Source organism: Morone saxatilis, unplaced genomic scaffold (genome assembly GCF_004916995.1).
Source record: "Morone saxatilis isolate NCDOM2014 unplaced genomic scaffold, NCSU_SB_2.0 Contig18, whole genome shotgun sequence".
Lineage (NCBI taxonomy): Eukaryota > Metazoa > Chordata > Actinopteri > Moronidae > Morone > Morone saxatilis.
Window position 1 is genome coordinate 24,866,259 of NW_023339740.1, and position 14,137 is coordinate 24,880,395.

The 14,137-nt window shown below is 38.7% G+C and overlaps 1 protein-coding gene across 1 annotated transcript in view; it reads left to right on the top strand.

Annotated features, from left to right (window-relative positions):
- Positions 1-2,849: 2,849 nt before the first annotated feature.
- Positions 2,850-14,137, top strand: part of LOC118328175 (alpha-tectorin-like) — an 18,227-nt gene continuing 6,939 nt past the window's right edge. Inside the window, exons 1-11 of the mRNA XM_035661783.1 lie at positions 2,850-2,929; positions 3,481-3,715; positions 4,769-4,925; positions 5,840-5,927; positions 6,054-6,116; positions 6,372-6,574; positions 7,383-7,514; positions 8,971-9,161; positions 9,501-9,649; positions 10,280-10,522; positions 11,699-11,861. Coding sequence (XP_035517676.1) covers positions 2,850-2,929; positions 3,481-3,715; positions 4,769-4,925; positions 5,840-5,927; positions 6,054-6,116; positions 6,372-6,574; positions 7,383-7,514; positions 8,971-9,161; positions 9,501-9,649; positions 10,280-10,522; positions 11,699-11,861 — 1,704 coding nt within the window. The remainder of the gene's footprint in view (positions 2,930-3,480; positions 3,716-4,768; positions 4,926-5,839; positions 5,928-6,053; positions 6,117-6,371; positions 6,575-7,382; positions 7,515-8,970; positions 9,162-9,500; positions 9,650-10,279; positions 10,523-11,698; positions 11,862-14,137) is intronic.

The following is a 14,137-nucleotide window of genomic DNA, read 5'->3' on the forward strand; positions in this document are numbered from 1 at the left end:
ATAGAAACTAAACATGAACAAATATATGTGGATTCACTTTCACATTCACAAGAGTTTACGCCCAATTTACACATTTATTCTGTACAAAGACGGAAATATGAAAACTGTTTCTTCATGTTCATTGTCCTGTTGTTCTTTGAATTTGTCCCAGAGAAGACTAAACCCAACACACATACTTCTGTAATGTGCTGAAGACATGACAAATATGTGTGTGCGTGTGTTTCACAAATCAGTCACACAGTAGACACACAGGAGTAGAGGTTGGGGAAGAGCATAGTTCTTCACACTGGGAGACAAAAGAGACACGGAGCAATCTGCATCAAATTTCATCTGTCAGGGTACGATTTCATCTTGTTTTTTTTCATATCCTTTTCTGTACATCTTCAGCGTTCTTCTGCAGATCAGCCGAGGAAAACTTTAAACCAGAGACCTGAATTTGTAAAAGGAAGACATACTAACATTTGTATTTCAGAATTCAAGTAGAAAAATGCACAGAGGGAAGCTGTAATTGCTGTAATTTAATTATTGGGATCACTGATATGATAATAATATAACTTTCCAATTATCGGCTGATAATTTATCTGTCTTGATAATTATTGTGCATCCCTGTACAAAACTAAATTAAACTAAACTAATGAGCCTGTTTTTAAACTGTAAGGCGCAGAAAGTACATATATTGTGTAAAAATGTAGGCAGTAAAAGTAAAAAGTAAGTACAGAAAAACTACATAACAACCTCTGATATCAGGTTGGATAATGACAGCGAATCCCTTCAGGCATATATGCAGAAGAATGCTGTACATGAACTTTTGCTGGAGCTTCTTTTGTGCGTCACTAAGGTCGAAAGCTTACTTAAATCCTTTATTTATGGTTAGTAGTAACACAATGTGTAAAAATACAACAAATTTAACAAACAATAAACGTATAGCCCTCTATGGTATGGTGTTGCCCTCAGGCAACACACCCATTTTTGGCCTGTAAAATCTCCACAATGCATCTTTTTGAATGATACTATACCTTTAAAAAGGAGGGAGGACCATAGCGGACCAATAACAATGGCTTTAAATTTGTCACATGACTTTCAGGAAGCCATATGGAAACTTTTTTTTACAGACTTTTTCAAAGGAAACAGCTTTACCATTTTGCACCACAAAAAGGGTCTGAAAACATCATTTCCTGAAACTTTTCCATCAGGAAAAAAATATATTCATACTAATAGGTGACTAACCCTTCATTTCTGATAGTTTAATGCAATTTTTTGCTAATTAAATAATGGAAACTTAATAAAATGCAACTGTTGCCCAGAGGCAACAACGTACCATTATGGACAATTGCATATGTTGCCTTGAGGCAACAGTGAACCATTATGGAATCACCATGGCAGCATGAGATTTTGGTAGTGTGTGTTTGTTCAAAAGCATATATATAATGTTCAAAAGCATCTGATCTTTACAATTTAACAAAGATAAATTTGATGTTTGTTGCAGTAAAGTAAAGTTCAGACCTAGCTGTGTTTCCCTCCTGAATAACTATACTCTATAGGCCATAGTGAACTTTGCCTTATTTAGCCTTATAACTTTGTCTTATTTGCTTAAAATTTCCACACATTTTCCTCCATTTACAGAATTAATTTAACCTCATTCTATACCCACTTTAAGGGAGGGTAGAGGGGTAGAAATCACACTTCAAGTTGATTTGTGAAGTTTGAATAAGGATTCATTAGTGATGAAATGCAGTGCCATCATAACCTGTGCGTCAGGAGAACACTGACTATTTGACCTATTTGGTGCGGAGAAAAAGGGGCAAGGTGCACAATCAGCGCCTGGAGATGTAAGGTCGTATAGTGGAAGTGCAGTGCACAAATGTCGTCACCGTAGGCTGGTGCTTCACTCCTGATAAAAAACGGTGCTTTCCATGGCGGGGGGTTCCCATAAGCATTGAGCAGCAAACAACCACAAATGATGGCAACGCATGTCAGGAAAGAACACAGAGGACTGATAGGAAACATGCCATTGAAATTGGAAGGAGTGGATGATCAAACACTGGAATCTTACACCAGCTTCTTGTTTTGCAAATGATTTATGATCTTTTTCTTGATTAGGTTAGTTCATCTTAAAGGTTTATGAAATTACGCTTACGCTTAAATTACAACTCTTCGAAACATTTCGATTTCAGTGGTTGTTCCACAATGGTACAATGTTGCCTACAGGCAACGTTCAGACAAGAAACCCTTTAATTCAATTTAAAATGGCATGTATTGTAACCTGTTGAAGCTATTGAATCTTTTACACATGTTTATGAAATAAATTATGTTCAAATTAAAAAAAAAACTCTCTTTTTCACTTTAGCACCATTATGGTACAATGTTGCCTACAGGCAACAACCCCCAAAATTAAAAAAAATATATATTTTTTATAAAAGTTCTTTAGATTATGTTTATTTAGTCTATTTTAAGACATAAAAACACTCCAAACATTTTTTTCCTAACTGGCATCATAATGCATACCACAGAGGGATAGAGTATAAAAGTATAAATTATCTACGTAATCTTGAGAGAGCGTATACAGGGATCATAAGTATATAATCTGACCTGTCTAAATAAAAGTTTAATAATAGAATTAAAAATAGAAGTTCATCATGCAGTATCATATTTTTTACTTTTAGTGATCAATAATATGTAAGGTGGAAAAAAAAAAGGTGGAGCTGATTGTAATTTACTAAAACAATAATCAGGTTCCCATATGTGGATTAAAGCTGGCTTGCTGTAATAATCTTTCCTGTTCGTACCGAATGTTTAAAATAACCATATATAATATTTTGTGTCTTCCAGCTCTGCGACCGGCCTCCAACATGCTTCGTTTGGTGGTTTACCTGACTGCTGTGCTCCATTTCAGCACCTGTGGCTCAGAGGAGCTCTGCCAGGGAGATCAGTAAATATGTTTATTTATATTTAATAGAAAATGCTATGACAATGTTTAAGTAACTTTACCACGAGGGCCAAACAATGACTTAAACTCCTTAACTGCTACAGAGGAAGTTTGTTTGTGTGAATAGAGAAAACATTTGACCAGATTTGGTTAATTAGGGTCGAAGTCCCCCAGGCTACATTCACACTGCAATACTTTAGTGATCGAGTGTTAATAATGGGTCAAATCTGATTGATTTTTTTTCACATTATGTGTTCATTGTGGGTCATATCAGATAACAGTGTCATTACAGGTGACAACACATGAAGAACGTAGATCCAGAGTGACATAAAAGTCTCATATGATAGTGTTCCAAATCAGAACTGAAAAGATCAGATTCTCTATGATTTTGGATCATAGAGATCAGATCTGAGTCACATATGAGCAAAAAAAAGTCAGATTTGGGGCCACATGTGTGAACGTAGACATAAAGCTGTTGTGTAATCGATGCAGAACCATCAGTAAATCTGTTCTCATGCTGACAGAGGTATTTTGTCCCTCTCCACCTCCACCAGGTGTGTCCTGTGCACCGTGACCGGCCCCACTGTCATTGATGTCCACAGCTCTGTCAGCTATATCGAGGACCGGTGTGGGTACACTCTGATGAACACCTCATCAATCCCAGATTTACTGATTCACGCCACATTCAAGGAACGACGCCGTCAAGATGTTAGTTTTCTGGACAGTGTGATCCTGTTTCTGGTTAATCCAGGTGTTCATATTTATCTGGAACAAGGCGGGAGAGTTCAGGTGAGCAGCATGGAGTCAGTACAGGATCCTCTTGTGTTGAGATTGTTGATAATTAATTAATTTTGCTCCAGGATTTTGCCATTTTAAAAAGCTAGTGTGAGTTGACCTTTACTATGACACCCAGGCAAGGTTGGGAAGGTTGCTGTAAAAATATAAGCTAAAACTATTACTAATTACCTGTTAAAAAATGTAGTCAGGCACTGGGATAACTCACCTGGTAGAGCTGATGCCCCATGAACAAAGGTTGAGTCCTTGCTGCAGCGGCCCAGGTTTGAATCCGACCTGTATCCCTTACTGAGTGTCACCCTCACTATCTCTCTCTCTCCCCCTCTCCCCTTTACTGTCACTCTTTAGCTGTCACTATCAATTAAAGGCAATAAAAAGCCCAACAAAAATATTTAAAAAAAACACTTACCTCAACACCAACTATGCAAATGAATACAACAGAGAATAAATATCATATAAGACAACAGAACAATGTAATCTTTTATCATTTAAAATGTGTCTTTCTGTATTTTTAAAGAAAAACTGAAATTATAATCCTGAATGTAACTGTAATCTGATTACATCATTTTTTTTTTTTTTTACATCTGTAAATGTAATGGATTACAGTTACCTTTTAAAAAAATCCTGATTACATGATTACATTTTGGGTCAGCAGTAGCTCCGCCTGTAGGGCCAGTTCCACCTCCTGTGCACTGCCGAGATGCTCTTGAGCAAGGCACCTAAACGCAGCTTATACTCAACCTCAGAAATAAATAAGAGAAAACATTAGTTTAGTAGATCTTTGTCTTTATCATAATTTATTCTTTTTAAACTGTGAGAAAATCCTGATTGTAAACCCAGTATCATGAGTTGTATCATTAAATCCTTAATAATTTATAATACTGTGGATGGAAAGTAGTCTGAACCTTTTAATTTCTCATTTTATAAATCACAGCTTCTCACTCAGCTGATGACATTATCTACTCTAGTCGAGCCATAGAAATACGCCACTGGACCAGAAACACAGCAGTGTTAATAATGTAAGTTTCTCCTTCTGCTGTGCCGCAGCTGGACAACACAACGATGATGCTCAACACAACTGCCCAAGTGGTTCACGGTGTGGAGCTCTCTAAGAACAAGACCGGAGTGAGCGCCAAGATGTCCCACTCGAACTACACAGTGACGGTCTTCTTTGATGGCTACACCGCACAGATACACATTAAAGGTACAAAACACTCCACTCCACAATACTGGAACATATACTTCACTATCATATGTGATATGTGTTAATATAACCATTTTGATATTATAGATCATATTTATACAATATTCTTATCTTTTCTTTTCACATTCTAATTTAAATATTTCTATTTATAATATATTATTTTTGTATGTATTGTATCTATCTATTCTATCATCTACTTCTATCTGATCTATCTTATCATATCTATCTATTATCTATCTATCTATACATCTACTCTATCTATCCTATCTATCTATCTATAAAACACTCCCAGAACACACACTGCAGTGATTCTTGGATTTAAACCCCCAATATCAAAAGTCTCTCAATCTTCCACAATGCAGCTGCACATCTAGTTTTACCTGTACTTCAGTCAGAGCCTTTGTGGGTGGCTTATGTCAGTGGTCATTTTAACTGCATACTTCTCTAATGCAGGACGAGACTCTGTGATTACAGTTTGTGTTCATCTTCAAAGTTTAGGTATTAAATACAAATCTAAACTTTAAAAATAAAAAAATAACAATTTAATGTAGTTTTCTTCATAGAAATCAATGAAATGTAGAGATATACGTTTTCTTAGGCCCCTCAAAGCCAAGAAGGCCTCACAAAGCTTTGATGACCCCTATTAATGGTCACAACCCCCAGGTTGGGAACCACTGAGCTGCACTACTTGTTACTGGGGAAGGTTATATTATTACTAGTAATGCCTTACTGCCCATCACATAGTGTGCAAACAGCCGCAGGTGAGATGGTGAAATTAATTAATTAATAATGAATTATTATTTGTATCTTCAGAAGCTGCCATGTTGTGATTGTTGTTTTTAAATCAACTATTGGATGCTGTGCTTTAGTGTGCGGCCAGTTTATTGATCAGATTCTCTCCTGAAACTGACCAGGACCAAGTGGACAAGTTCCATTTGTGGAGGGTTTATGTGGCAACTCCAGCATCAGTGAAGCCAGATCCTCTAACTACAGTGCCAGCGGGTAAGACCTGCATCACAACAACTGACTGCTGAACCAGTTACTGCTGTTAGTGGTTGGATGTTTGGGTGCTTTGTTTATGACGTAGTAGAAGAACAGTCCTGATCCTCTGCTATTTGTTGCCCCCAGGTGTGAGACGCAGTACGTGGACACCACTAACAGTACGATCGACTGCAACAAGACAGCTGAATAGTAAGCAGAAACACACCTGAACCCAGATGAAACACTCACATTTGTACAGGGTCTGATGAGGGATGCAGCTGACATTTTTGTGTAGTGGCCACGGTTTTGCAGGATCCCATGGCTCCCTCTGGTTCCAGTAGAGTCGCGGCCACTAACTTACATGTATTAATAATAAATGTGTTCAGAAAATGTCTACAAATGTCTTGTTTATGCTTGTTTATATTCCATCTCACACTTTTCCCCGTCTCTGCTTCACTGGAACAGCTGTAATCTCCTGAAGGAGGCGCCCTTCAACACCTCTCACAGCAACATCAAACCGGACCCCTTCATAACCGCCTGCAACTACACTTTGTGCAAATATCCTGCGGTGGACGGTCTCAAGTGTCAGTTCCTGGAGGCCTATGCCAGAGCCTCCAGCCTGTACATCAATGACACACTGGCGGGCTGGAGGACAAAGGCCAACTGCTGTAAGAGCCCTTCAGTGCTGAGTTATACAAAGAAAGCATGATATAATTTAAGGGGTCAGCTCTCTTAGAATCAGCTAGTGGCTCTGTGAGGCTCTACTCAGGGATAGTCAGTAGGCGATTCGAGGATGGATACCATCCCTCTTCAAAGCAAAATTACTAAAATACATCTCCCTTGTTAACCTGCCATCCACCCTCTCCATCCCTTAGTATTAAGGTGAGTAATAGACCCACACCTATGACCGATAAATTACTGACTCTCAGAGGAAAACGCCATTCTGCCCTTTTTATCATCATGTGATCGTCTGTGTTATTATTTTACACGCTGTTGGCTGTGGGTGCACAGTTTCCTATCCTATGCCTCAGTTTTTGTGAGCTGTAAATCCAAGAAAGCAAACAGTCAATACAGAGACAAATAATACTCATTACACTGGAAAAAATGCATTATGTGCTTTTATGGGAGCTCCCACTGGGTCTCACATGACTCAAACCCTGCTTGCAAGGCTGAGCTGCATTAACGCCATTAAATCCTCCAAACTCGTCCTTTAAGTGATCACCACAGTCAGTAGAATTCATCCACTGAGGAAGATGAAAAGACAAAAGCTAGTGTAGATTATTTTACACATTTACAAATCTGATTACACACACACATAGATTGAGACAGTTACACAACTTTAAACTCACATTTGTAAATAGTTTTGGTACAATAATGGCTCCATACAGAACCAGTTTCATGTGTTGTTCTGCTGTTCTGTTTCCTTCAGCCTGTAACATCAACTCTGTCTCTCTCTCTTTCTCTCTGCAGCTGAAGACCCTCAGGCCTTCTGTCAGGACCAGTTCTGCAGTGCTCATGAATTTTGCGGCGATAACAGCACCAGTAATGGAACCCGTTGTCACTGTCGGGCCATATTTGCTTCCCCTTACAGATCCCAAAACTCTTTAGGTAAGACGGCCGTAACACAAGTGACAATCTATAGTTTTACACCAAACTTGCCAATTTATTTAGTTGCACCATCTCTACTTACCCTACAACTGTAACTATACACAGCATGCCTTAATCTCAGCATTTGGTTACTTTCTATGAAAGAAAAGTAAATGTAAAGTAAGTTAAATAGTTATTTTTACAGTTTAGATTATTATTTAAGATCGAAACTTTAAAGACCAGAACACAAATTATATTCACAGAGCCTTCACTCTCTGATAAACAGCCTTGTCCTGCATTAGAGAAGTTAAAACAACCAAAGAGCTAATAGAAGAATTAGAAGAAACCCCTGATTTTTTTTTAAATATAAGCCTTTTAAGTATGTATGATTGCTAAAAATTATACAAATATATAATACAGACAGAGAATTGCAAAAAAACAGTAAATAATCTGCTCAAAATTCACCAAAAATCACTCGTTTTACACAAACTTCCTGCAGTTACTGAGTTCACTATTTTGGTTCATTGTACAGTTTTTGATATAATATGAAATATCCACAAAATCTATCACATGTCAGGGGTCGTCAGTGATAGAAAAGGGGTCCCTTAAGGAAAAAGGGTTGGAAGCTACTGCTCTATGTTGCAGTAGTCTAGTACATTAGCTGTAACAGTAACAGTACAGTGCATTATTGTTAATACCTAAAGCCTTAATTGTTGGTCCTAAAGCTGTAAAATACAACTTTTCACCCAACTATGTAATATATTGTTTTATTGGTAATGTAACTTGGACAAAATACCTTGTAATAGGAAGAGCAGGTCGTCCACTATTCTGAAGGTTGTTGGTTTAATCCCCGGCTCCTCCCGCCATATGTCGAAGTATCCTTGAGCAAGATACTGAACCCCAAATTGCTCCTGATGCTGTGCATTGGTGTGTGAGTGTGTATGAAATGAGGTAGTTTCCGTTTGAGTTGGCGGCTTGCCGCCGCCGGGATCTCGGCGCAATCCAGACGCCACCCACGTTGTGACGTGTGGTAAAATGAGTTAGTTTCCGGTTTGGGAATGGCTTTGCCATCACTGTGTGAATGTGCTGGTGAAAGGGTGAATGTGGCACGTAGTGGAGGTACATTTACCATTTACCATTTTACCATGATGCTGTGCAGATCTGATCTAAATAGCACAGGTAAGGAAATAGTGGTTGTTATTTATACACAAACACATCCCCATTTCCTGTATAGACGCAAAGTTAAAAAAGGTTTCTGGAGCCATGGAGCCTTAACACACCCAGATTTGTTTCTGTTATTAAAACAGTATTCTGGGGTTGGTGCTGTGTCCATATAAATTATATAAATGCATTTTCAGCCTTTCTACATTCAGAACACTTTTAATATTGAAATGTTTTATTAGTGCTGTATTTAGTTTTTGTCGTTTGTTGCATGTTTGACTTACTTACTAACTGTTGTGCGTGTCCTGGTGTTCAGGTTATTCGGTGGTGTGCAATGGCACTTCTCCGTATGCTACTCTGGTTGGTTGTCTCCTGGAGGACAGAAACATCCACTACACTGAATTACACCTCTATGACAGCTCATGCAGAGCTGAACAGGACAACGTGACCCACATGGTGACCATAGCCTTTGACACCGAGGCCAACCCCTGTGGGACGATGATCAAGGTGAATGTCTCTCTTCTACTTATTGACTCTCAACAAGCAGCCAGATGTCCTCTGTAGTTTTTAATCATTATACTGTAGTCTGACCTGTGACTCCCTGGTTTTTCTTGTAATGTTGATGATCTGTGAGACTCATTGGACCAATCCCAATCTCCACCGTAATGCCTAAGCCCCGAACCTTCACGGACTTAGTTTTGTACGCAAAGAGTGCATAAAGTGTGGAGAATGGGCCGGACTCAGTTAGCAACAGTGAATGTCTAAAGAAATTCAGATGTAAGATGAATAAACTGTAAGATGAAGGTTTTCTGCAGTAACAATGTCTGACTCCATGTGACCTTTCAGATGAGCAACGATAGCCAATTTATGAACAAGAATGGCATCATGGTGTCGTCTAACAACGAGGAATTGCTCGACTTCAGCTGTCCCATTGTTATTCCAGATATAAGCTTCAATTTCTCTATGGAAATCAAAATCAAAGACAACACCAACAGGTGTGTCCTTGGGGGGGGGTTCCACAACATATTGTTGCACAGAACATTACAAAACACAAAGTTTCTCCAACTCCTCTCTCTGTGGGTCAGGTAGAATATATAATATATATAATGTAATATGATGATATACAATGATCCCCAAATTGAAGATGTAAATACCTGAATCTTGTTGGGAATACTATCTATTCTAATCTGAAAACATGTTAGACCAACTTCTTCTGATCCCAAATGATAACATTTGTTGGTAAAATATAAATCCCTTAAAGGTCCAGTATTCAGGTGATTATACACTAATGGAAAGACATACCTATTCAATCATTATATTCCAGTCTTCTACCAATAGATCCTCCTTAATGTTACACACTGAACCTTTAAGACTATCGTCATAGACCATTAGCTTAAATCAAAGTCCCAGTGATCACACTGATTTCATAAAATAAAACATCAAATGCCTTTTATTAGTATGGATTAATAATATAAAGAATATTAAATGTCAGCTGAACACACTGATACACTCAGAGAGGAGTATGTAGTTGTAAAGGTTTAAAGGTTTCATTACTTTGTGATTATAAGAGAGCTGATCTGTGTGTGTGTGTGTGTGTGTGTGTGTGTGTGTGTGTGTTCGTACAGCTCCACGGTCGCGTATGCTACATTTGGATACTGGAACACCACTGTGACCATGAAGGCCTACAGCGACCCCGACCGCACACAGGCTGTGGATGCGAACAGCACGCTCCACCTGAACCAGAAGATCTGGTTTGAGTTGAAGGCGGACATTCTGGATGATCAGGTTGCTTTAGTGACGCACTCCTGCTACGCAACCAATGAACCATCGCCCAATTCGAGTCTGAGATACAACCTCATCATCGATAGGTGAGAGACGCACTGATGTGGTTATCCAGTCTGTTGGCACGGGGGAAACCAATAAAGTTTTATTTATAAACCCCCAAAATCACTTTCACTGGTGTTGTTAGCTGAGAGAATTTTTGTGAGTAGGAAGTTCTGGATTAAAAGGTTTAGATCACTTATTGGTTGGTCGTCAGCTTTCAATCAATTAATGTTTTAAGCTTTCATCAACCTAATTATTCTGAATCAGTAGTTTAGTTTAGTCTCTATTTTGCACAGTTAAAAGATACATCAAACTGACAGGACAACAAATAATATACAGTGCAGGAAGAGGCAGAAAACCCAGGTGGGCTTATTTAAAGCCTCTAACAAAGGTAACATTTACAAAAAACACAAGATTTTCCTTACAGAAAATACAGTAAAAGTTGCAGCAAACTAATAAAAAGAAAAAATGCATCACAACAACAACAATATTGATATAAAAACATAAAATTGGTGTATCTGATGTATAGTGCTGCTTGAAATTATGTGAACCTCTTGAGCATTTTAGAGTTTTTCTATTGTTTCACCATTATTTCTTTATGTAATCAGAACCAATATTTTTGTATGTTTATCAAATCCATAAACCTTTTTAGAGGAAATCAAGACAAAATATTATAATTTTTTTTTTTGTAAACCTTTGTAGGGGCCAAAGTTAGTGAAACCAGAGCGTTATTGCTTAAAACAAGCAGGTTAATACAATCAGGTGCCACAATATCGTTGGCTTAATAAATCAATGAAATGTGAGATGTTGTCTTACCACAGTGAACCCATCTCTCATGCCGACAGTAGAGCTGCAGAATTCATCAAATTATTATTAATATCGCAATAAAGTGCAATATCAGAATCAGAATCAGAATCAGAAATACTTTAATAATCCCCGTGGGGAAATATCCCATTGCAATATAATATTTGTACAGTTGTGTTATCTGCAAACATAAATCATTAATATAAATAAGGAATAATAATGGTCCAAGAATGGATCCCTGCAGAACCCCACAGAGAAAACAGACTCAGCTAGAACAGCATCCAGATGGTGTTTGCTACAAATTTATGTTGAAAGCTAAATATGTTCTATGAGGGGTCTTGAAAGGGTTCAGTTTCTGATGAGTGCTATAGTGGTCCTTTTGGTGATGTCAGGTGTGTTTGTCTGTTTCTGAGCAGCTGTGCAAACCCTGCCGACAACACTGTGACTGTAGAGGGCAACGGAGAGAGTGCATCCAACTACTTCTCCTTCAAAATGTTCCATTTCAGTGGGAAATCTGGAGACGTCTTCCTGCACTGCTCAATAAGCCTATGTGTCAAAGCCAACGAGACCTGCACCCCGGTACGTCCACAAAAATACTCACGGACACGAGAACAAGCTACCCTTCATCCTCAGGGTGTTAAACAAGAGCATCAGTTTTCAGATGTGTCAGGCTGCTGCTGTGGTTTTTATTAACAATCAGATAAATCAGCATCACCCACCTTTGATATGCTTATTAAAAAACACATATTCAAATTGACAAAAACAGAAGCAAATTAAGAAAACATCTTCACCAAATTGACAATAAATCTAACAAAACACAACCAAATACAGAAACACACCATTTGCTTGCTTGCATGCATCGCAGCCATTGATCTGCTACTTCTCTGAAGGATTTCCACCAGATCTTGTAACAAGACTGCAGAGATTTACAGCGATAGTACCATAAGTGAGGTTGACTCAGAGTTGGTGTTCCAGTTCATCTCAGAGATGTTGGATGGGGTTGAGGTCAGGGCTCTGTGCAGACCAGCCAAGTTCTTCCCCACCAAACATGGAAAACCATCTCTTTATGGAGGTGGCTTTGTACACAAGGGTCTTCTCCCCAAAGTGCCACAAAGTTGGAAGCACAATATTGACTAAAATATAATTGTATGCTGTGGAATTAAGATTTTCCTGCTTTGAAACTAAGGGGCGCAAACCAGACAAATGTGTGATGGGACAACCAGCCAATAGCTATCCACAGAGCTACATCACCAATGTGACCAAAAAGCTGAAAACTGTCAGATTTAAGGAGATCTTATCCACAAATATCTATATCAGTGTTGGTTCTAACTGTATCTCTCTCTCTCTGTCTGTCTTTAACTTTAACCCAGAGCTGCAGTCGAAGTAATAGGAGACGCAGATCTGTCACATTTGAAGAGGAAAAACCAACCTTCATCATCATGGCCTGGGGCCGTTAGGTGAGACACATGACATCTCTGCTACTAAACACAATTACAGGTAACTAATGAACACCGGTGAAGTTGCAGTTGAGTTTTCAAGAGTGTACAGGGCTCAACATCATCCAGTAGGAGTCAGTGGACATTCACACTCGATGCTAGAAACCATGTTTGAGACATGAGTTACTGTCATATATGTCCACCTGTTATCATGACGCCAAAGTTCCATAAGTACTTGACAATGTACATAAATAATAACCATATAACACATGAGCAGATATCCGCTGAAGAAGAGTTACACTTGGTGTAAAAGCTTTTTGGGTACAGTCAACCCCAAAAAGAAGACCCAACATAATTGTGTAAACATAGAAACAGCTTTATCTCGCTGACATCGACATTGTTTTTCACCACTGCTGTTTGAGAGTACAGAAATAAATAATAAAATAAATAAAGAAGAGCTTCAGGGTGACTTCAGATCATGAGACTCAATGTCCCCAATCACAAGAATCAGTCAAACACAAAGCTGCAACAGTTTGAACTTTTTCCACATTAAAAACATTTTAAATCTCTTGTGGTCGCACAGTGTGAACAAGTTCTTATGTTCTTATGATGGTGACTGGGACGACCTTGAACGCAGCATCACCTTGTACAGGTGAGCCCTGGCTCCCCTTCAGAAACCTGACAGAGGAGTTCTTGGTTCCCTGGGAGAGGTGAACCAAGAGTGACCATAGTTTACATCACTGATGACGTGTCCATGTGAAAACACTGAGAAATAAAGCTTCAGCAGAAAACTGATGAGCTTAAACTAAAATCCTGACTCTTAGATGTCCCTCGAACAAAGTATTTCAAGTCTAAGCAGCCTGGAGAAAGACAGGATTCACACAGGTAGAGTGAGTTAGTGTAGCGTCACCGGCGTGTTCTTTAGGAGTGTCTTTGTCCACGTTTTCACCGAATGTAGCATAAAGAGAACAATTATATAGTTTGTCTTTGAGATGGAGGACAAATGTTTTCCTGCTGTAATATCCAGAGTTGTCTTTTTTTCAGGTTGTTTCCACGGTGACCCCGCCGACGTGTAGACCTCCGGAACGAGTCCCGATCAAGAGTCTAGACGTCTGAATATCTTCAATTTTATAAACATCTCCTGAAAAGATTAGCTCAGTTAATCATCACTGTGAAGCCATGTAGCACAGAGAGGTGTAGTAGCCAATCAACTGTCTGAATGAGTGTCTTCAGCACTGTGTTACATCTTTTCACTGTCCCTCTAGGATCTCACACTTTTGTAATAATTATTGTGGCCCAAAAATGTTCCTTAAAGTCTCACATTTGACATTTTTTTCAGGCGTAGTTTAAAGGGGAACTTGGCAACTTTTTCAGCTTAATAAACCCGTTTAGAAATCATTTGGATGGTTAAATGGCCTG